Source organism: Pelodiscus sinensis, chromosome 13 (genome assembly GCF_049634645.1).
Source record: "Pelodiscus sinensis isolate JC-2024 chromosome 13, ASM4963464v1, whole genome shotgun sequence".
In the NCBI taxonomy this organism is placed as follows: Eukaryota; Metazoa; Chordata; order Testudines; family Trionychidae; genus Pelodiscus; species Pelodiscus sinensis.
In genome coordinates this window covers 21552541-21576557 of record NC_134723.1, presented here as the reverse complement: position 1 = coordinate 21576557, position 24017 = coordinate 21552541, and the positions used below count along the sequence as shown (strand labels likewise).

General features: G+C 43.0%; 1 protein-coding gene across 4 annotated transcripts in view; it reads right to left on the bottom strand.

Moving 5' to 3' along the window:
• The window catches only part of OPHN1 (oligophrenin 1), a 138664-nt gene that overhangs the window by 53011 nt on the left and 61636 nt on the right, over positions 1-24017 (bottom strand). For all 4 annotated transcript variants that reach the window (XM_025185727.2, XM_075940818.1, XM_025185726.2 and 1 more), the window contains 7 exons: positions 22829-22924; positions 16465-16526; positions 11853-11924; positions 5101-5202; positions 4224-4334; positions 2617-2721; positions 1363-1492 (listed from right to left, as the gene is read on the bottom strand). In XM_025185727.2, the coding sequence (XP_025041512.2) occupies positions 1363-1492; positions 2617-2721; positions 4224-4334; positions 5101-5202; positions 11853-11924; positions 16465-16526; positions 22829-22924 (678 nt within the window). The remainder of the gene's footprint in view (positions 1-1362; positions 1493-2616; positions 2722-4223; positions 4335-5100; positions 5203-11852; positions 11925-16464; positions 16527-22828; positions 22925-24017) is intronic.

Genomic DNA, 24017 nt, shown 5'->3' with positions numbered 1-24017 from the left:
CGGAATGTGCTTTGAGCAACGTGCCATATATAACAGCTCTTCTGACTTTCAGAGTACAAGACCTGCTATGTGTCAGAAGTGCCATGTTTCCAAAGCAGCAGTGGCTGAATAAAAGAACAGCTGATTTGTGTATGTGAAGCTATCTGGAACGAAATGGTCATTCTCTTCCTCACAACCCCAATGGCAAAAGATGCACGCAGGCCTTTTCATCTGTATACCTGCCCCAGACAACTGGTCTAGCAACTTGCGGTCAAGTCCCTGAAGGCTAAATAGCCTCATGGCTTGGTCACTGAGTAGGTGGGCAGAAAAGGGGGGGAGGAGGGGAGAGGAGCTGGCCCCTTGTTCTGCTGTGTTCCTGGTTCAGGAACTCTGAGGGTATGTCTACACTGCCACCCTAGTTCGAACTAGGGTGGCTAATGTAGGCATTCGAAGTTGCAAATGAAGCCCGGGATTTAAATATCCCGGGCTTCATTTGCATCTTGCTGGGCGCCGCCATTTTTAAATCCCCCTTAGTGCGGACTCCGTGCCCGCGGTTGCACGCGGCACAGAGTAGGTAGTTTGAATTAGGCTCTCTAATTCGAACTACCGTTACTCCTCGTGGAAAAGAGCCTAATTCAAACTACCTACTCCGTGCCGCGTGCAGCCGCGTGCACGGAGTCCGCACTAAGGGGGATTTAAAAATGGCGGCGCCCGGCAAGATGCAAATGAAGCCCGGGATATTTAAATCCCGGGCTTCATTTGCAACTTCAAATGCCTACATTAGCCACCCTAGTTCGAACTAGGGTGGCAGTGTAGACATACCCTGAGCTACTCCCTATTTTAGCCCTTAAGTCTGAGGCATGACCACAAGAGTCCAGATTCACCTTAGCTGGGCCTGCTCAATAGGTTCCCTCCTTTTTTCCCCAGAAGGGTGAGAATGGGGGCATACTTGTTCTCATAGCTGCTGGGTGGGCAGGGTCTGGTATGTGTCCTCAGGCCAAAGAACCAAGCTCCGGCCTCCTCACAAATCAGCCCTCAAAAATGGCATCTTTAACAGTGTCTGCAATAATCAGCCTAACGCTGCTCTTTACTTACAGCTAGCTCAGGTTCAGAATCAGATCGGTAAGGCAGCAGGGACAACATTGACAGGATAAATGAGCCATTTGCTTCTGGCTCAATAACTAGCACACCTAGCAACTAAGACACTCACATACAAACATCGCCCCATTTTCCCCCCAGCTATCACAGCTATACAAACAGAGCCCTGGCTGTGAGCTGAATGAATGAAACTTATAGTTAGGACACATTACTGGGCAAGCTGTACAAGCTACAGATGGACCCTACACTTGTTTAATGCATACAGCTGCACACACAAGCTATTACATTTCTCCTGAGTATACAGATAGCCCTCTATGGTTGGCTGCCCGGGTAGCTTGCAGGTCAGCGGAGCTTCTTTCATCCTTTTCTTCAGGTCTTCCAACTCCTCTCGCGTGCTGGAAAAGTGATTCCTCGTCTGGTGAAAGAGCAAAAGAATGTCACTAGAATATGGGCAAGGGAAACAATAAAATATTTATGGCTCAGAGTGCAGCCTCAGATTTTGAGCACTCACACAAGAGTACCTATTTCATATGTACAAATCTGGTAGCTGGCCCCCAAGTTTCCAGTAGGCACTCCCAAATGCATTGTCAGCCCGCACATAATAGCCACATGGCCACCTTCATGGGAGTGATCAGTGGTACTATGAAAAGTACCTGAAGCTAGCAGACAATTTGGCCCATAATAATCAGTGGACTGACAAGACTGATACATCATGCGCACAGAGCTTGTGACATGGTGGCTGTGGAACACAATGTGTCATGATTTGTTCTTTAACTTGAAGAGAGCACAACAGAACCTTTTAAGGCCAGAAGGATGAGGTATCTAAATTCCTGCTTGCCTTAGCATTACAAAGTACACACGGTTTTGGGTCACTGGCTCCAGACCTAGGTTGAGAATAATCATGCACATTAAGAATGTTTGCAAAGTTTTCACTTGCACTTGTACTGTTTGTTAATACTGACTCATGTCACGTCTCAAAATAAAATAAAAATCAATTATTTTTAACTCATTTAGACTGAGCGATTCAAAGGGATTTAATAGCACTCTGGGCTTGGCACGACCTTACAGTTTGTGTTCCTGCGGCTATGAATGTTGGCCACATACAAGTACAAATCTTTTTACAATGTAATTAACTATTGTAACAGTTTACCAAGGGAGGTGGTTTATTCTCCTCCCGATGAAATCTTTAAAATCAGGACTGGATGTCTTTCTAAAAGACATACTCTACCTCAACCTCCTGTCAATGGGTTTGATACAGCAATTAGAAATTCCATGACCCGTGATACACAGATGGTCAAAGGACATGATCATAGCAGTCACTTCTGGCCTTAAATCCATGCTGTTGTAGCACCTCTAGGCTGCTTTTTCTTGGATGAAAGGAATTTATGGACAGAAGGCTTTTTTATGAAGGAAAGAGGCTTTCGATATCCCTCCAAGCATACAAGCAAGGGTTGTCCACCTGGCATGGAAAATGTTTATATGCCCGAGGTATTTAGATACAAAGCAGGACAGAGAGAGTGCAGCTGGACAGGAACTTACATTCTGAAGGCTGAGTTGCAGCTGTTGTTTATAAGGGAGGAAGTCCTGAGTGAGTTCAACTGTCAGGTTGTTGTATGTAAAAAGGCTGTGAAGAAAGGCCAACACCTGTGCAGGAAAAAGATGATGGATCAGCCTTTGCTTTAAAGACAATTGTATGAAATCAGGTATAAGGTGGACAGATAGCTTTAATTACAATAAACCTGTTGTGATCTTTACAATCAAAGATAATTAACAGCAAAATAAAATACACAATCAGGTGAAAGCAGGGGCACTGACAGGAGGGGCAAAGAGGGCAGTTGCTCTCTTTAAAAGGGCTCAAGGCTCCTGGCTGTTGCCATGATTACCTCAGCTGCAGAAGCAGTTGGAGCCCAGGTCCTTTAAATGGCTGCTGGAGCCACTGGCAGCGTGCATCCTGCAGCCCCCAGCAGTGCTGAAGAGCTGGCTGGAGGAGGCTAGCCCCCTAGCCCTGCCGATGCCCAAGGCCTGTTCAAAACCAGCTCCCTTTAGGGCCTGGTAAAGTCTCTTGTCAGCTTTGGGTGTGGGGCACCCAATGCAGAATGGATCTGTATTCAGTGCTCTGACAATGACAGTATTCAGCGTTGCTTAGGTAGTGGTTTTTAAAAAAGTGCAATTTATACATTTGGCTCATAGTAGCACCTGATCATACTATGTTCATATGAGATAAGACACAGGCCAGATCCACAAGTCCAGCCCAGTTATGCTGTAAGTAGGATTGCGGGAAGAGGGGCATTGGTTGTGTTGCACACTTTCAGTCTCCCACAATCCTGGAGGCAGATGGGAATGTAGCTTACTGGCCACACCAGCCCACCAGAGCCAGGAGAAGTCTGTGCCATGTAAATGACAGCTACAATCCTGTGGATGTCCCTGGCTTGTCACAGTAAAATACTACCAGAAATGAAAAATTGCATTGGAAGAACAATGGATAACTTCAGGATAGAATACACCATCAGCTCTATGGAGAGCCCCTCCTTATGTACATGTACCCAGAAGAGGTCCTGCATTCATTCCAGCATATTTCACTTTTAGAGGTAAAAGAAGACTCCACTTTCTTTATATTCACGAAGCAGCAACAGAGATAGTGAAACAAGAGATTGCTAATGCTGTATGGGTATGTCTACACTTGCTCCCTAGTTCAAGCTAGGGCTGCAAATGTAGCCAACTGAAATTGCTAATGAAGTAGGGATTTAAATATCCCTAGCTTCATTAGCATAATCTTGCCCGCACGTTATTCCGCTCAACAGCTGATTCGAACCAGGAGGTGCGCTCCACGACGCATTAGTTCGAATCAAACCCCCTGGTTCGAATCAGCTGCTGAGCGGAATAATGCGCGGGCGAGATCATGCTAATGAAGCGAGGGATATTTAAATTCCCATTTCATTAGCAATTTCAGTTGGCTACATTTGCAGCCCTAGTTCGAACTAGGGAGCAAGTGTAGATGTACCCTATGTTTGACTTCACCTCATCATGGGGGTCCACGTGGAATTGTTAGTAGGACAGGATCCAATCTGACTATTTTCCACCACTCCTTGCTGACATGCCCAAGTCAATAAATGTTAGAGGGTGAAGATAAAAAGAAGGCCTCTTACTGGCTCCACAATACTGAACTTCTTGCTCTCCTGCACTGCCTGGATCTGATACACATACTCGAGGGACGATTCAAAGAAATTGTGTCTCTCTTTGTTAACCTGTAAGTCGGCCTGTGTGAAAAAGGGATGGAAAAGAAAAACACATAAAAGAATAATAATTATTTAGTGCGGTCTGTGTATCTGCCTTGCAAGTGAAAGCTATGACTTCTCAAAGCCCCCAAAAGAATCCACTCTAGGTTTTGAATTCATTATGGGAACTATATATAAATCAACACTGGTCATATTTTCCATTACAATTTCTCCTACTGCATCCCACATACATAGATGAATTCAGAACTCAGCTCAAGGACTGAGACATTTTTTTAAGTGCATTGATTTTTGTGAAAGGTTCATATTTCAGATCCCTCACTAACCACAGAATCAGTACCGCACAGGCAGAGAGAATGCAAGTGTAAGAGCGTCCCTGTCTTGACATACCTATGGAGGATTGATACCAGGACTTTGCAGTCTAAAAGCACTAGTTCTCTTTGATTTGAACTATAGGACAAACTTGGTTAGCTGGGACCGCAGCAGAATCAAATCTCTATGTGTGATCCAGCCACTAGAGAGGGCCAGAGACTTATCTATGGAATCATGGATTACACCAGTTTCTCTACTATGCCTTTTCAAGGTGGTTCAGCCTTGATCTGAAATGACTCCTCCACGGAGGAAGAGAAAAACTCAGTTTCGATAGCCCATTCCTATCAAAAGGGACGTCACATAGATTTAATGTTTCTCATTATAGAAAGAGACGCGTATGAGATAGAAGTCCAATGCATCTGCTATTACTTCTCCTAGACTCCTGGAAACAAACTTTCAAGGAAAATTTCACACTTGCCTCCTGTAACTGAGACTCTTTCTTCTTAGATGATAAATGCAAATGGCGATCCAGCATGGAATAAAACTTCTCGCCGTCCTTCTCAAACTTTTTCTTCCGTTCCTAGAGATTGAACAGTGGACACAAAACCGGAGAGTGAGCATTAGTTTGGTTTCTTTGACAGTGCAACAGTGTCAAAATTCATTGAACAGTAGAATGTTACCATGAAAAAATAATGATGGGCCCATCATAGCTGGGGGCCTTCTGATATTTTCCATATCTATTTCTTCTCTTTCTAGTCAGTGCCATCACTGCTCTCAAATACGCACAGTGACAGTTTTGGCAATAATTCACAATACAGAAACATTCAGTATTTTCTATTGTAATCAGCAAGCATAAGGTAGCCCTGCTGGAGAGGTTTCTTTCAACGAGCTTTTCCAACTTGTCATCTTCTTTGGCTTTGCTTTTAACAGAACTTGAAACTTACTATTGACGTAAAACAAATATACAGTGTTTGCTGCTATTTTACTCATCTACAGATCAAACACAAATGCTTTAATACCAAAGACACATCCAAGACAATTAAAGATTTAGTAGGATTTCAGTGTTTTCCAGGTTTTGAAGCTTTTTACAAGTATTTGCATTTTAAACTTTATCAAAACTGAAATAAAGAATAAATTAAGTTCTGAAAGGGCTAACACACAGCTTTGATTTCACTGTATATTTGCAGTCTTTGTTGGGATCAGAAATTGCAAGCCTTGCTTTCAATAGAATATGTTAGTTACACAGTCTGAGTAGACTGGTTCAGAGGAGTGCTACAACACAAATAATGACAAGTTCATTACGGGTTCTCAAAATCCTACTGGGAGTTCCATATATATTGCCCATCTCTTCTTATTGATCAGTGTAGCTTATTGAGTGCTACAGAAGAAAGAAAGAAAGAAAGAGAGAGAAAGAAAGAAAGAAAAAGAGAGAAAGAAAGAAAGAAAGAGAGAAAGAGAGAAAGAAAGAGAAACTGTGACTGTGCCCGAACTACTTTAGCAAAACTACTAGTGATATATTGTCACCGAATCTGAATCCACATAACTATTTCAGATTCGGTGACAATATATACCTCCAAACCAGTGGCACCACTATGGGCACCTGCATGGCCCCACAATATGCCAACATTTTTATGGCTCACTTAGAACAACGCTTCCTCAGCTCTCGTCCACTAATGCCCTCTCTCTAGCTACATTACATTGATGACATCTTCATCATCTGGACCCATGGGAAGGAGACTCTGGAAGAATTCCACCACGATTTCAACAGCTTCCACCCCTCCATCAACCTCAGCCTGGACCAGTCTACACAAGAAATAGACTTCCTGGACACCACAGAGCAAATAAGTAACGGTCACAAACACACCCCTATACCGAAAACCTAATGACCACTACACCTACTTTCATGCCTCCAGCTTCCATCCCGGACAAGCCACACGATCTATTGCCTACAGCCAAGCACTAAGGTACAACTGCATCTGCTCCAACCCCTCAGACAGAGGTGTACAGATAGTGCGGACTAGCTAGCTAGTCCGCACTATCTAGCCCGTGCCGCGTCTAGCCGCGCGGCACGGGGTTCAAACGAGCCGGCATTTAAAAATGGCGCCGGCCGGCTTATGCAAATGAAGCCCGGGAAATTCAAATCCCGGGCTTCATTTGCAAGTGCGGTATGCCTACATTACCACCCTAGTTTGAACTAGGGTGGTAGTGTAGATATACCCTAAGAGTACGTCTACACTGCATCCCTAGTTCGGACTAGGGATGCAAATGGAGACGACCGAAGTAGTTAATGAAGAAGGGATTAAAATATCCCGTGCTTCATTAACATGATCTCGCCGGCGCACTAGTTCGAATCACAGCTGATTCGAACCAGGAAGTGCGCGCCGGGACGCGTTAGTTCGGACTAAAGCCCTTAGTCCGAACTAATGTTACTCTGAGGCTTTAGTCCAAATTAACGCTTCCCGGCGTGCACTTCCTGGTTCGAATCAGCTGTGATTCAAACTAGCGCGCTGGTGAGATCATGTTAATGAAGCACGGGATATTTAAATCCCGTGCTTCATTAACTACTTCGGTCGTCTCCATTGGCATCCCTAGTCCAAAGAAGGTATGCAGTGTAGACGTATCCTAAGATGCCACACGACTTCTTCTTGCTTTTGCAGATCCAGACTAACACGGCTACCTCTCTGATATTTAACAGAACATGTTACACTAGACCAAGCTTGAGAAAAGGGAAAATTTATACAACCAGTATGTTTGCTTGGCCAACACCTTTAGAAGCTTATTTTGAAAATCTTTTCCTCCTCTCCTTTAGGGAGTCTCTTGCTTTGTGACGTTTCCCCTCCCTATTCTACTTCCACAAGCTGTAAATCTGTTAACAGGACATCATTTGATCTAAACGATCAAAAAATGATAAATCCTGAAGAGAAGATGTTTATGAGGACAATTATTGGACTGAAAAGAAAGGTCATGTTTTGTTAGACACCCACGCACACAGAGCTCAAATTTGTTTATTTGATCACTTGCGGACTGCTACATTCCTGAGGCGAGACAGCCCACACAACTACAGTCTGCTACCAACCTCAATGTCCACCTCAATCAAGCAACAGTTAAAAATATTAAACACAGCTACTCTGCCTCCTACTGTAAAAGACAGTGAATATTTAAATTTGTGCCACAGAGAGCAAATTGAGAAGTGTCTGAGAATTAAGAAAAATACTTCTGGGCCACTACAATGTCCCCCCCCCCCCCCCCCCCCGCCTTCCATTAGTGGTGTAAACACAATAACTATGAGAAAATGAAACCAATCTTGCAGAGCCCTCAGCTATTGCAATATTTGAGCTTGTCTGGTTCCACTTCACTATGGGGACTGCAAAGGTATTTAGGTGTACAGTCACAGAAGCACAGGGAGCCACAGAAGCCAAAAGACCTCTATATTTCCAAATATCACCAGTTGCAAGGTCAGAGCATAATAATTCAGAGTCAGCAAATTCATGCCTCAGAATAAAGAAAAGCTCAGTCATCAAGTCCAGAGAATGAGAGAAAGAGGAAGAACTGGTAACAGTGAGCTCTGAATAGAAAAGCACTTCTGCTGAAGAACTGGCACGAAGTATTGGCAAAACAAAAGCCAAATTCTGCTGCTAAAACACAATCTAAAACCACACAGACTATAGGTATATTTATCTCAATTCTTATTTAAATAAACACACTCCCATGCCATTTGCTCATACCTCAGGCACCAGACCAACAAAGCCAGGAGCCTAAGTGTATTTTATTTTAAAAACAATAATCCACAAAAATGTGCTAAACTTTTTGCATTAATTTTCATAGAAGTGTTTTAAAATAAAACCACATGGCAGTTGGATTACTGTTGAACCGCTACTGTTGGATTACTGTTGAACCACTACAGCTTCCAGCCTTCCCTTCTATTTACTCTATCAGGCATTAGGAATTGGCAAAGATACTTTGGTACATGTACAGTACAAATTGAAGTCACGTACAAACTTACAGTCCCCATACAATTTTTAAAACAATTTGGCAAATACTTTTCTCCAAAAACACTATGCAATACTGGAAATGTGCAAACAATAGTATGAAATATCTGTCATACTCTTTTTTGTTCTAGAGAACCTCTGCCCTATTCCTAAGAAGTAATAAAAATAATCAATTCAACCTGTTGATTCCAGCTTGAGTGCTATGCTCTAGAGGCAGTTCCTGGAATATTCATGCCTATCTATGCTGGCAAGTGTCACTTGTTAAAAACAACAAATACTCTCTGCTCCACACCCTTGGAATGAGTCTGACCATTTACTCAATAGTCTCTATCCATGTGAAATGGATGGGAGATTGAGCTCACACACAAAATGAGTTAAGACCTCTCACAGAGAGTAATTGCCAACAAGGGGAAACGTGAACAACACAAAACAGAATTTTTGGCAACTAATGAGAGAGGATGCCAATCATTTTGCACTCAGGCTACTTAACGTGGAATTAAAAACCAGGAGGGCACATTAAAAAACCCTCCTTCATTTGTCCTTCCAGGAGATTGTCTGCTCACTCCATTTAGCAGCCAAGAAAAATGATTGAAGTCCAATCTGCAAACACAAGAACTAATTAGTTGCTCTAAATATTCAGTGAGGGGCAGCATTACCTTCCCATTAATGTGTGCCAATATTCGGGTCCAAGAACCACACAACTTCCATGTACTCACTTACCAACAGAAACTACTTATTGTAACCGAATGCAAGACAGAGTAGCACAGTCACCATACAAGTTAACAAAGGAAACAGCTCTTCGAAAGCACTTTGAAAGCCCAGCTCTCGAAGTTTCAGAGGATGCCTGTTTAAATCAGAAACTGATGAGAGCCCTAGAAGTAGCAAGAGATGCTGAGGTTAACGGTCTGTCCAACAGCAGCTAAGGAGAACAGTGCAATGGAAAGGTTACAGTTTTACAATTTGTATGGCATTCTCTCACACATCATCTGTTGCTGATAAATTGTGGAACAAAGGCCTGTGTCTCCTGGAAACTGGCTCAGATCCAAGTTTGAGTTGAGGAATAGAGCAGTCAGGGGAAGGGAGGGGGAGAGAAAGCTTGACTTGGAAAACTTTCCCTTAATTATTTCAGTGCTAATTAGGAGCCTCTTAAACTGCCATCCAGCAGGAAACTGGGGGGATTGTTGTGTGAAGAATCTAGCCGTTATGATTATTTCAACTCACTATGAACAAAATCTAGTTTATCGGCCGAGATCATCTTCCTAACATACTTGCATGGGACCCAACAGAATGCCAGCACTCTGTGCTGTGAATGAGAGGCTAGCACACTCCATAGCACTGATGGACAAAGGCTGTGCAGCCAGCCAGGTTGGGATGAGGCCAGAAGCCCTATTCCGTGCTAGCATTTGTCGACAGGGGCGAGACACAGCACAAGATGACGTCAGGAAAACTGCTGGTTTTGATCACTATCTTGTTAAACTTAGCTTGATAACACAACTCAAGATGTTATGTATCAAATACATTGATTTTCTAGGATCAATTAATAATAAAGATATGCTGAATAAATTCAGACAATGAATCAATGTGAGGAAATCACAGTCCATTAGCAGATAATCTGATAGCAGGACAGACACTAAATTCACCAGATGAATTATTTGCAAATGATATACTCTGCTCTAGCACTTGCTACTAATGTTGTGTCTCATTTTCATGTTAACAAAAAGGTTGCGAGGAGAGGAATCAAAGAAAACAACAATAAAACTCTGATGCAGAAAAAAAAGTTTAATGGCTGTGCTTACAATGATTTTTATGGCATGTCAGGAATTGCTTAGGATAAAACTTGTGTTAAATATAAAAATGTCCTTGCAGTGGAAAGATGCAGTGTGAGCATTTCTGTAAAAAACAAACAGTCTAGCATATTTGAGTCCCCCCCCCCCCCACTTGGTTCCCCAAAATTTTCCTTAGATCTCAAACCGAGGCAAATCAGAACAAGAAAAATCTTTCTTCCGCTTTTTTTAAAATAATCATTTCAGAACTACATGCCAAGTACTGATACCGGCAAATACAACAGCTGGGCAGGAGCACATCAGAACACTGAAAAAGTATGCCTGACAAACTGTGCACCAATCCTACTAACATTTCTTGTGGCTTCTGTGGAACAGTACACAGTAGCAGTCTGCTGCATTCCTCATTCTGACTTACAAGTTCAGAGGCAGAGAAACCTGGACCTGCCCCAGCTGACGGATATGCACCCCTGCCCCAGCTGTGCCTACTGGAGCTGCAGTGGCCATGGAGAGGCATTTCTCACCTGGCCCCAAGCTGCTGTGATAGCCCTTTCCCTCCAAGGAAGTCTGCATACTAAACCCCTCGTTCCCAGCCACACCCCAGAGCAAAAATTTAAATAAAGTGTGTACATTTTCACTATTTTTTTTTAAATTAATTGAGTTAAGGACCGAAAGCAACACTGGGCAAATTTTCTAGTTATTTATTAAACGACAAAGGCTCCAGATGAGTTGGGTGAATCCAAGCTCTAAGCATTCTCCAAAATGACTCCATTTTGAAGCTGGTTCAGAATCAGCTTCATTTCAAATTGCCACTGAATAATGTGGAACCCTGAGAGCCTGATGGCAGACAAGGAAGAAATAATCTTTTCTGCCCCACATGTGCTAGACGCCCTTTTCATGAAATGTTGCTTTGGTCTATATTAAAGAGACATGAGACACCTTATTTGAATATTTCTGAACCCTATGGCCATATTCAAGTCCTGATTACAGGGCCCTGCATTTTTTTTTATCATTGATATATTTGGGGGGGGGGGGGAGAGAAGAGAGAGTTATTTTATTCTAAACTGAATTTAGAATAAAATAGGGTCTGAAATCGACCTTGCAAATAAGAAGGATATCGAGTAGTGAGCCAAAAGAGGATGTTCATGATCTCTGGTGAAAGAGGTTGTTGCTTTCTCAGGAAGATTGGGATTAAGCCTGGGCTGAGCCCCAGGAGTTGAGGAAGCAGTCTTGGTCCTGCTCATGATAGGAAGTCAGACTAAAGCCCAGGTGGATTTCCTCATTCTGGCATGCCTGCACTGACGAGGAAAAATGTCTTTAATACTCCTACTGGACTTGAACAGAAGCACAAAATCTCTGTCTATGAACACTAAGCATGAAATCTCTGCTTTTAATATCTCCGGTGCCATCCTACTTTAAGAAAAAAACAACCAATGCATAAACACATGTATAAAACCTACCTTAGTGAAGCCTATTTGTTCCTTACGAAAATTTTCCAGTGGTTTGACCAGCAAATCACTAGCATTTTGAACCTGCAGAACAAAGAAAGAAACAACAGCTTTGTTGCAAGGCACATATCTGTGTTACACCAAAGGGAGATGAAGATAAGTGGGCAGACAAATGCCTGAATTCTAATCATAGTTCTATCTACTTGCTGAATGTCCTTAGACCAAGTCATTTACACCTGTGTCTTCTTTCCCCTCCGTGTGGACACATATCTCATGGAGCTGAGAAGAAGCACTATGGCAATAGTAGAATATTCAGTATTATATTTGACTTCCCAAGGCTCTAGATCTCCACTAATACCACAGGAGGGCGAGTTAGCACTATGCCTTAAGCTACCTATTACCACCCTCCAGGGTAAATTTATAATCATTTCTAGTGTGGCACTTCCTATCGGATTACAGGAATCAAAGGGCAGATTTCCAGAAGGAAGAAGACTGGGAAGTAATATTGGATCTTTGATCCAGGGACCTTTGTTATAATTGTTCTATTGCTGCAATCAGGAATACATCATGTTTAATACGAGGGAAGGTTTGTCCCAGCATATCTTCTGGACCTTTCTAGAACAAGTACCAGACAACTCTGCAACTACCTATAATAAAAATAGGATCTGAAATGGTGCTCAACTACTATCATTCACACTCTGGAGTTGGCACTTAGTCTATAGAAGGGAGAACGCAGTCTTTAAAAAGGGGAAGAAAGGACTTGGGGGTCTACAGACTGGTCAGCCTAATACCAATTCCTGGAAAGAAACTGGAACATATTATTAAACAATGAATTTGAAATAACTTGGAGGATAATAGAATAGCAAATAATATCTAACATGAATTTATCAAGAACAAAATTATGCCAAACCAGCCTAATTGCCTACTTTGACTGGGCTATTTCTCCTAGTAAATCAGGAGAAAGACATGTTCCATCTTGATTTTAGTAAGGGTTTTGACACAGTCCCACATTACATTGTTATAAGGAAATTACTATAGGGTGGGTCCACAACTGGTTGAAAGACTGTACTCAAATAGTAGGTTTAAAGTTAGATATTGGGGGAAAAAAAGAATTATATGGATAGTTCACTTCTGGAATACATTTACAAAAGAGGTTGTACAATCCCCAGCACTGGAGGTTTTTAAGAACAGGTTGGACAAACACCTGTCAAGGATGCTCTACGTTTACCTGGTCCTGCCTCAGTGACAGAGGGCTGGACTTGATGACTTTTCATATTCCCTCCCAGTCCTTCACGTCAATGATTCTTTGTTTTTCCTAAACAATGCCTCTTTGATCACTACTTTGCTAGACACCCAAGCTCCTTAGCTGGAAAGAGAATCCCCACAAAGCAGGACAGGATGTCCAGATGTCCCGATATTATTGGGACCATTCCAATATTAGGGGTTGTGTCTTATACACACAACTATAGCCCCACCACTCCAGAAAAAAAAAAGTGTCCCCATTTTCACACTTGCTATCTGGTAACCATAATTTAGGATTTTTGAAGAATTATGGGGGACCTCAAAAAATAATGACAGGTCCTCTAGCATATGGACTAGCTGATGACCATACCTCCACACAGGTTGTGCTGACAGGAATGCCTACTGTTCTGCAAATACAAACTAGAAGCATTCTGAAGAAGGCAAGGCTGTTTGTTTACTTTTCTCAGGGAGAAAGAAAATACCAAAAGCAGGAAGCAGATTATATGGTGCATGAATCATCCATGCTGGTGTTTGCAGAGTCAGAACAGGTTGGGTCAATCTTTGGGCAGGAATCAATATAATTATATAATTCCAATCTAGCAGGGAGAATCAAGGTAGAAGAAGCACATCCCTCTGTGGCAGCTTCTCCCTGGTATCTGTTCTTGGACAGTTCGCAACCTGTGTCATCCTTACTACAACACCACTCCATTGTTGCTCCAGCCCTGTTGGAGCATTATAGCATCTATCCTTTTTGCAATGGAAGCATTAAATGATGATTCCTGAATATGATGGACATGTGAACAGATTAATATGATTCCAGAGCCAAAAAAAATGTTCCATTGCCAATATTTCTAAGCAAACAGGAAAGATGACATTCCTAGGGAGTGACTGCATCAGACCTGAAATGATCCATTTTTCAAACCTAGTCACCCATAGTAATTTGTGTCCTAGATCTCATCCCAGGAAGGCCCACGTAGGTGATAATTGTTCCCCATGGCCACAGCATTAACCAAAATAGCATGTTGAAAGGGCAGAAGGAAGAGCAAAAAGTTTGTGTCATATGCATGACATGACACTTTCCAAAAAACTCAGTTTTCAGAACCAGCATTTCTGACTACAATAAACAAATGTAGAGAGAAGAACAGATTTTATATGTGGCTCTCAAATAATATTAGGGACATTCCTTTTGATGAGGCACTGTCCAAAGGAGCATGAAAGTAGTTGTCCATTCAGCAAAACTAATCCCAAAGTCTTGTCACAGATTTCTTCGGGACAAAGGCATTATGATTAACATAAGCTGCTCTAAAACGTTATGACTCATTATTTTCATGAAAGAATATCCTCTTCGTGCACATTCTGTGACTGTTTTCTTGCAGTCCTAGATGGGAAATTATATTCTACCAAGTGTCACTGTCCCCAATTCAACCCTATCCACTAAGGAGTAATTCTGTTGCTTGGCTAAGGTGGGGAAGGGAGGGTGAGGCTCACAGAACTGTTAAAGCTTTGCCGAGGCATCAGTTAATTGGTAACTGCACACAGAATACAGTATGAGAGGACAGTGACCTATACAGATTATAGATTTTTTTTTAAAATGAATGGGATATTGTAAAAACTGGTCTTGATAAATAATGCATCAAGGACTGAAAAAGATCAAGAAAACTTTTCAAATGGCATCTGTAAATCTGAAAACTCTCCAGCTGATGCAGTTTTGGCAGGTCTCAGGATTCCATCCCTCCACATAAGATAAAGATAATGAGTAATCCTATGGCACCTGGCTGCTATTCCTTCGTTGAAATACACAAAATTCTTATTGTCTTCTTTCAGTCTATTGCTAGTTCTTTATCATCATTACTCAGACCCTGCCAACCTATAAGGCCACAGAAAGCAGAGTCTTGGCACCCCTTGAGGTATGGCTGTCCCTAACCCTCTAGTTCAGCCAGATGGCCGGGGAGGAGTTCTTTCATTACTGTATTGGGGCACGAGGCGCAGAGCCAAATGGTGAATTCCTGGCATAATGTGAAAGGCTTCCACTGATTCTAACATTCATGTTTTTCCTGGAATAAGTGTGACTTAGGGAGCCAACTGTCAATAAATCATCAACAAGTTCTAGAGACAAAGGCATATAATGTGATGCAGGGGTGGCCCTAGCCTAGCTGCCAGCAACTGGCGCTCTAAGTGAACCATGCAATCGGCGCCCCCACCTCCAAACCCCTCAATGATATTGCACTTGAATTTGGCGCCCCATTTAACTTGGTGCCCTAGGCGACCGCCTAGTTCACCTATATGGATGGGCCACCCCTGATGTGATGAGAGACAGAAGGGAGTGAATCACCCTGCTGGAGCATCATGTCAGGAGACAGGAGGACAACTACTCCCTTATGAAAAAACAGAAATGCACGTTACTTCATATTTTACAACCTTCTATGCCACCAAGCAGAGTGTGAAAAATTTCAGCAAAATTTCTCATCTCCTATTGGCCAGAAATTGGCCAAAGGGTGCTGGGGGATTTTGCTAGGGAGGGTGGGAACAGGCACGCAAAGCTTTCTCCTCACTTCCCAGACTGCATAGCAATTAGCAGTCTGCTGTTTAAAGCGGCTGTAGTTGCTGGCTATTAAGTGTGCCAGCGAGGCTGCCATGGGCTGGATCCAGCGGCTTGGTGGGCTGGATCCAGCCTCTTCCCCTCCCCATCGTATGTTCTTCACGTGTCTAGTTGTTTGATGACAGTTTAGTCACACTTGCAAACGCCCATGCTGCGACCCCTCCCCCCCATACAATCATTTTTGTAAATGCGGAAGGGGCCAAAAAAACCCAACTTACGTCCTTGGCCCGCATTTATGATGGTGTAGAATGTCTATTGTAAATGTGGGTTCGAGTTACGACACCCCCAACTTGCAACGCTTCCCCAGCAACCGATCGCGTCTCAAGCAGGGGGCCGCCTATATTATGTAATGAACGAGCTTGTGTGCGCGAATATATAAAATGTTGTAAAACAGCAGCTGTATCATAGACCCTATATTTCAAACAGCTGAAAGTGATCCCTTGAGCTCAAGCATGAGGGCCAGTGCTTTTCTGGAACAGGATGATACAAAGTTCTATTTCCCATTATTACTCTGAATTTCTGCATGGCCCCAATGTGCAACATGACAATACTGTCCTACCTGGCCACTGATTTCTAACAGTAATGTCCATTCTTTTGTGTAGTACACTTATGCCTAAGGTACAAATAGGTACAGTCACTGTCATACTATAGGGGCTGAGGAAGGATTTGTTAACAAAATCAAGTTTTGACATTAAACAGAGAATTTCAATGAAGCCAGGTGTTTGTTATGAGCAACTTTGTGAGTTCCAGCCCACAGCAGGTGTGTGGGGTAGGTCCCCTTACCATCATTGATCTCTCAAGTTCTACCTCCTGGAGCAACTCTGCAAATTCCTTAAAAGATTCAGCTATAACGAGAAAGAAAGAAAAAAGAAACAATTAATTAGTGCAGATCCTGGTCAAATTAGTTTTGAATTTTAGGTTCTTGTTTGCCAAATTAAGTACAACACTCCAAGCAGAGCCAGACAAATGTCTGGGGTTTATTGGTTGACACCCCATCTAGGCTGGCTATTTCCAGATCCTATATAATACAGGCTTTTCTTCTCTCTCACTCACTGTATACACTAAAGCGATGCCCCAAATTTACCTCTTAGGCTTAAGTAGCAGTTTGAAAGCTTTACACATCAATGGAGGCCTTTGAACCAGCTCAAAAATCTTCCACAGCATCTTTGTCATTTTGAAGGCTCTCCACCCATTCCCTCTGCATTGACCAACTGTTTAATCATTCATGGTAGAGAGTATGTGATCACAACTGACATAAACGCTGCTACATGGATCACCAGAAGAGGTTAACAAGTGATGTCCTTTGACAGGATACAGCTCCCTGTTGTCAGACTCTGGTCTATTATGGCAGGAACAACATGGAGATTTGTCCTTTATGGAACTTTGTTTATTTGACCAAAAGGAAAGAAAATGTAAGTAAGAACACTCTCCCCCACTTCTCCCTAATCCTGGGCCTTGAGGAAAAGAAGGTGATATTAATAATAATTTCTTATGGCTAATGCTAACAAAGCCACGCCCTCATATTACAGACAGATCTCATCATTTTAACATCCACATTCTGGAGGCAAAGACACAGTGTAAGAAGTGAGAAGTCACTAAGGTGACATAACAGAAGCAATCAGCATGTATTAGCTTTGTCTTAGAGGAACTGGAAAAACTGCTGCTGCAGGTTTGATTTGGTTAATTATAGAATAACAAGGAAACTAAAGAGTGAACAGGAAAATCAAGCAGAAATATTTCATGCCCAGTGCAGCTGAACATATGGAACCAAGCAAAGTCAGTGGAGCATGCTTATCTGCTATATGCCACTCCCCTCAACAGTACAAATATTCTCCCACTTTTCCTACCCCCTTTCCATTATATGCAACGGATGGGAAAGGGATGGGAAAAGTTAAGAGAAAAGTTGAAATGTCCATTTCTACTGTTAAGGGGAATGACAGATAGAAGGCAGGCATGCTCCACTCCAACAATTCCTATGCCTACGCAAGATAATTCTCCCCACCCCCCACCACACAGTATAACTGCACTATCAGGGCCCATGAGATTTGGGAGAGGGGCATACAGCCAGGTGGGGAGGTTGGAGTTGGAGATCAGCTGCCAAAGGTGCTAAGTTTCCTTCCTAAACTACTGCAATTGCTAGTATAAATTACTTTGGAACTTCTGCTCCATGTCTTCTCCCCAAGAAAAACCTGACTCTTCTGGAAGCATCACAGGTGGCTAGCTAAAGAGCAAGCCGGGTTACTGGGGAAGGTTATGATGGCAACGAAAGTAAAGGAATCAGCACTATGTGCCAGTGCCTTGAAATCCTCTGGGTTTGGTCTTATTTGTCTGTAACCCCCAAAGATATTACCTAGATTCCTAGGGCTCTGTCTGCTGGCAGCTCAGGGAGAGGCACTCTGAGTTTGTCTTGGCTCCCCAGAGCCTGCCTGGCAGCCCATAGGGAGTGAGAGGCCCCTCCCAGAGAGTTGAAGGGGGGAAGGAGGAGCCATTGTTGGGGGAGTCTGGAGCCAGCCAGGACAAGGGGAGGACTGGCTGTGTGGGAGCTAGTAAGCCTCAGGCCTGCATGCAGGGTTCCCCCTGAGAACTAGCCTCTAGGTACCTGAAGGCAGGATCCCTCAGCTGGGTTTTATTTCTCCACTGTTGATTCCCAGTTTATGAAGTTTGCTGGGAGGCTTCCCCAGCCAGGCTGAGTTGGCTCTCCAGCTCCCTGGGTGTGACCAGTCACCGTGGGTCAGCTCTGCTCTGTCTGCTGGTTCAGGGCTGCTGGGGGGGGGGTGTGGTGGTGGTGGTGGTGGTGGTGGTGGGTGTGTGTGTGTGTGTGTGTGTGTGTGCGCGCGCGCGCGCTGGTGGTGGTGGTGTGTGTGTGTGTGTGTGTGTGTGTGTGTGTGTGTGTGTGTGTGTGTGTGTGTGTGCGCGCGCGCGCGCGCACCCCTTGTGCTCCTTTGTGGTGAGGGGAAATCCTGGGACCGAAGTAGCCTGATTCCTGCCTGAAGAGGATCCCTGCCAGAAGAGAGCAGCCCCTTTGCAGTGACTGAGTCCTCTCTGAACCTGAGCCTCATTCATGGAGTGTGTGAGTGCACCATCTTTTAGTTAGTAAGTCAGGGAATTTGTTTGATGATTTTATAACCTGCTGCATCTTAAACCTATGGAGGGATTTACCACTTGAGTCCTTTGGGCTGTACTGGACCCAGTCACCCTCACTGCTAAACCTCTGCAGAGAAGAAATTTGTGGTCATAAGTCATCAAGGGCCACAACAAAGTACGCGTACCAATGGGACACTAATCTTACAGTTGCTGGGCACCGGTGACCCTAAAAATAGTGTTTTACCCTGTTCTGTTATATTTGTCTCCTGTTTAATATAATTGTGTTTAATATAGTGTATGTGTTTGTGTTATTTTCTGGGAGTCTCCAACTATCTGGCAAGTGAGTGGGGATTCCCCTGGGCTAGAATTTTCCTCCCAAGCTGCCCTGATGACCCTGCCAAGAAGGAGTGAGGGGGGTGGAGGCACCGCCAAATAAATCCATCGGAAAAAATAAAGTTGAGCGGGTGGTGGGATCCAGAAGAAACCAGACCTATCCATCAAAACCTGTAAGCAGATTGGCATTAAAGAAGGTAACCAGGTGGAGAGGGGGCGCTACATGTCCTTCAGCTGGATTCCTTTTCCTCGAGTGCTAGAACAAGCAAGTGGAGGATGTGTGAAAAATCTTGCCTTATCACCCACAGGAAATGGTCAAGCACACCATGATGGGCATGGAGTACTTCACAGAGCCCTGTGGAGAGGACCCCAGGTTTGTTTACAGTCCAAGCCCTTTAATTTCAGAAGAGTATATATGTAGCCAACTAACCCTAGCTGAGCCAATTGCAAAATTAATCCATTAAAGAAATTATTAGAAAAAAAGTCAGAGCTCTTAGAAGGAAGAGCATCAGAGAAAATAGTTCTAAAAACTGGACTGTGTTAACACTGATTTAGAACACCTTTAGCAATGTGCCAAATAATGAAGAAGGGAAGCTTGTGAATTCTTTTGTTAAAAAACTAGCTGTAGCAACAGCTGCACAGCAAATCAGTGGTTGTTAGGTATTGAGGCTGGATTTGTGTACAATTGCTGAGACAGGTGAAAAAAGAAAAACCACCAACTTGTGATGTACTAATTCCACTGTTGTCACCAAAACAGCACCTTCTCATTATAACCCAGTGATTCCAAGTTCTCCCCCAAAAGAGACACCTTTAAATTCCTAAACACCTAGCCATCATATACTACTAGCCTAGGAGCTGAGCCCTTCTAATGTTCGACATGGTCGGTATTAGCTATATAAACTCTGAAGTATCTTTAGGTTTCAAGGGGTTAGGTTCAGGGAAAATGGGCACTAGGGCCAGGGTGGGAGTTGTCATCGCTGCAGAAAAATTCCATAGATGCCTAAAGTTGTGGGCACAACACGAGCATCTAAAATCCTCAAGGAGTTGTTCTTCCATTGCTGCACAGGGAGGATTTATACTACATTTCCCAAGGCAATAACTGGAGTTACCCATATAATTTACTTAATGTCAGGAAGAATAGGACCACTTGAACTGTTTGAAGGCCACCTGCAAATTTTTTAAAAATCAGATTTGTGCCCTTTTTGCTGCTTTGTGGCATGTGAAGAAGGCCTGAAAATTTGTCTCAAGTCAGGGAGTGACTGAAGGAACTGGTGTGGAAAAAAGAAATACCAACCATGCTGATTGCTCAGCATGAAGATCTTTGTAAAAGATATCTTTCTTGGTTCACAACTGAAAAACTATTTGGTATTGTTTAAATTTGCATGGCCCAAGATCCGACCATAGTCTCTTCTTTCTTCAATCTGTTTGCAAACATCTTATACAGAGTATGTAATTCTTGATAGTCCTCGTCCTCCAAACAACCCAGAATAAATATTTTACTGTCACAGGGCACCTAGTGCTGGGGAAAGATGCCAGCCTTACAACTCCGGAGACTGAAGCTCTCCTTATCCACAGAACAGGTGCTGCACTGAGCAGTTGCAGCAGCAGTACAAACCTCCCCAAACTAACTGATGAAGAGGCTCTGTTTTCTTCCCCCCATAACCGCTCCAGAGTGGTGGGGAGACAGGCTACACATTCAGACTGGGCTAAAGAGCTGGAAATGTCTTTTGGATTAACAGGAAAGAGACACTTGCTTCTTGGATTGCTCTTTGCCTCAGATCTTTCCATTCCCAGTAGGACTGATTTATATGCAGTTTTCCTCTCCATTATCCAGCATCACATGAGCTTGGAAATTCAATACCTCTTTTTCCATTATAGTCGGATTCTGACTCTCTCAGCAGATTTCACCTAGAATCTTTATGCTGAGAGAAATCAGATCCAGAAGGGCAAACCACAATCGCTGCAAAGTACTTATAAAAAGCCAGCCTTTCTATCTGTCCTTCCTTCCCTTCCTCTTTCCCTCCTCCTCTCCCCATGCTGGTTCATTGAGTCCCTCTCAACACTAACACTGTCACACTTCTGGGCACAGTTAAACAATAATGTGAATCTGTATTAATAGGCTAGCTATTGTCCTCTCTATGCACCCAGTCCTGCACGTGCTGAACACCTTCAACTTCCAAGACACCAGTGGGAGTGGAGGTTCTCAGTATTTTCGAGGATCAGGCTCTGGGATCAGAAATTGTGCATGAGTCATCCAAGAGAACTTTCATAGGCAGCACTATCCTATTTCCTATAGTCTGCTGAGTTTTCCTGCACAGCTAAGGAATCCCTGCACATTTTAGGAGCCCTCGGGTATTGTTTTCACCATAACAACAGTTCCCAGACCTCAAAATTGCTAGTGCAACAATGATGGTTAATCTGCCCTTGGATTAGTTCTAAAAATGCCTTTTTTAGGAAGTTTAGTCCATTACTTTGAACTCCCTAGATGTAGCAAGCAGAATAAGTGACAATAAATTCACTGGCTTGGCAGGAAAATAAAATACATAGAAACTGAGCGAGAAATAGAGGAGTTGAGATCAGCGAAGCTCTGCATGCTGCTGGTCATTCACAACAAAGCTGCAGCTTCAGGGACACCATTGAGCATCTTTTTCAATGTAATAGTGCATGTTAATTTTCTTCCCTAGAGCTCACCATGGGGATTACATACAGTATTTTAAACCATAGCAAATTTGGATTGCCTGGTTCAGAACACCTAGCCAAGTGCTCTGAATCCCACTATCTGGCCCTGATAAAGAGTGGGAGTAAGGCCACGTCTTCACTTGTAGGAAGATTGACACTGAGGCGGTCGATATTCCAGCGTTCAATGTAGCTAGTCTAGTAAACACCCACTAGATCGAAAGCTGAGGGTGCCACTGTTGACGCTGGCATTCTTACACCATGAAAGAAGTACGGGAAGTTGACAGAAGTGTTTCTCCCATCGACCGCCCGCTGGGAGGATGGCACTGAAGCTCAGTTTAAGGTATGTCAACTCCAGCTATGTTTTTTATGTAGCCGAAATTGCGTACCTTAAGCCAACCTTCCCCTATAGTATAGGCTTGTTCTAAGACAACGTGCCATAACACATTGAAGAGGACCGAGAGTGTGTCTAACCTGCACCCTTAGCTCGACATGAGCTACGCAAATTGCGTCGCTTATTTCTAATTAATTTCAAAATAACTTATTTAGTAATTTGGCACTGGAACAAGGTTTACAGGGACGTCAGAATAGCGCACCTGTTATTTCAAAAGAGGATATTTTGAAATAATGGGCATGCTGTCAAGACACAGAATAGCAGAAGTATCCCAAAATAGAGCCTCAGCATATACATACCCCTACAGGGTACTCACTGCAATGGAGAGCCTCCCTGCTGGATTACTGCAAGTCATTTCCAATCTCTGGCAATAAGGAGGAGGATTAAAGCTGTAAAAATCAACCTACAGTGCTGTGAATCAGACTCTAAACATTAAGACTTGAAGATTTATTAAATGTGTTATAAGCTTCATGTGTGACTGCAACTATAACAGACCCGTGTACTATGAACCGAATTGCATCTTGGAAATACAACTCCTGGTTCTGTTTAAGGACAAGAATACAGTAGTCAATGCTGGACTCAGCTATGCAGTCTGACAGTAAAACGAAGATAATTTTTTCTAAGTAGCTGCAAATATGTACTGAAAGGAAAAGAACTTACCAATATTGATCTCATCATCTGTTAGTGTGTCCCCAATAAAGTCAAACTGAAAGGACTGTAGCGTCTGAGAGAATTTCTGCACAGCATAAGAGTAATCTGGAAGAGGAAGTATTAAAGGTTGAATTTATATAATCAATATATAGGAGTGGTGAGTAAAGTTTTAGGAAATAAACATTGGAAGAGGAGATTTACAATGAGGGAGATAAAAAAAACAGAACATCACTGTGCAATGCAGGGAATTTTTTTAAAAAAAAGTAGATGCACATTTTTTATGTGCTGATATTAGGAACTACATTTTCAAAGGGTCTCTGAAAATACACTTGCATTATTGGCAGATGCAATTAATTCCACTAGCAATTGATCATGTGTCGACAAATCCTGGTGGTGAAGTGGGAATAGTTTTCTACTGGGGTACGTCTAGACTACATGGCTCTGTAGATTTGTTTGTTCGGCAAAGGGAAATGAAGTCATGATTTAAGTAATCGTGGCTTTATTTAAATTTAAATGGCTGCCCCACTTTGCCGATCAGCTGTTTGTCGGCAGATCGGGGCAGTCTGGACGTTCCCCTGCCGACATGAAAGCCGTTTATCGACCTCCCCGGTAAACCTCATCCTACAAGGCATAACGGGGAGGTCGATAAAGGGCTTTCATATCAGCTGTCGGCTCAGCGCGGCAGCCATTTAAATTTAAATGAAGCCGCGATTATTTAAATCGTGGCTTAATTTCTCTTTGCCTATCAGCCTAATCTACATGGCTCCTTCGATGGAGCCATGTAGTTTAGATATACCCCTGTAGAAATGTGCAATTTCAAATACACTGTTCACCATTTGGGGAGAGACTCAGAATTTGACACTATGTGTATTGGTTATGGGGACCAGATAGATTAGCCATTTGTGGATGGCATGTTGTACCCTGGTGAATTAATAAAACGTAAGTTGAACAGTACAGTCTGATTGACAGCTACTGTAGATCAGTGTAGCTCTATTCAAATCTGATTTATATCAGCTGAGGATTTGCCCATACTGGAGCATAATTTGTCATCCATGGTGTACCTCAAAATAAGCTTCAAGTTTTGCTCAAGACATGCTATCAAACGCCGAAGCACTACCCCGCCTGGCATTTTAAAACAAGCGTTTCAAAAATATAAGTTAGGCTATTTATGTAGTTGCTCTATTTTATAAAGTACTGA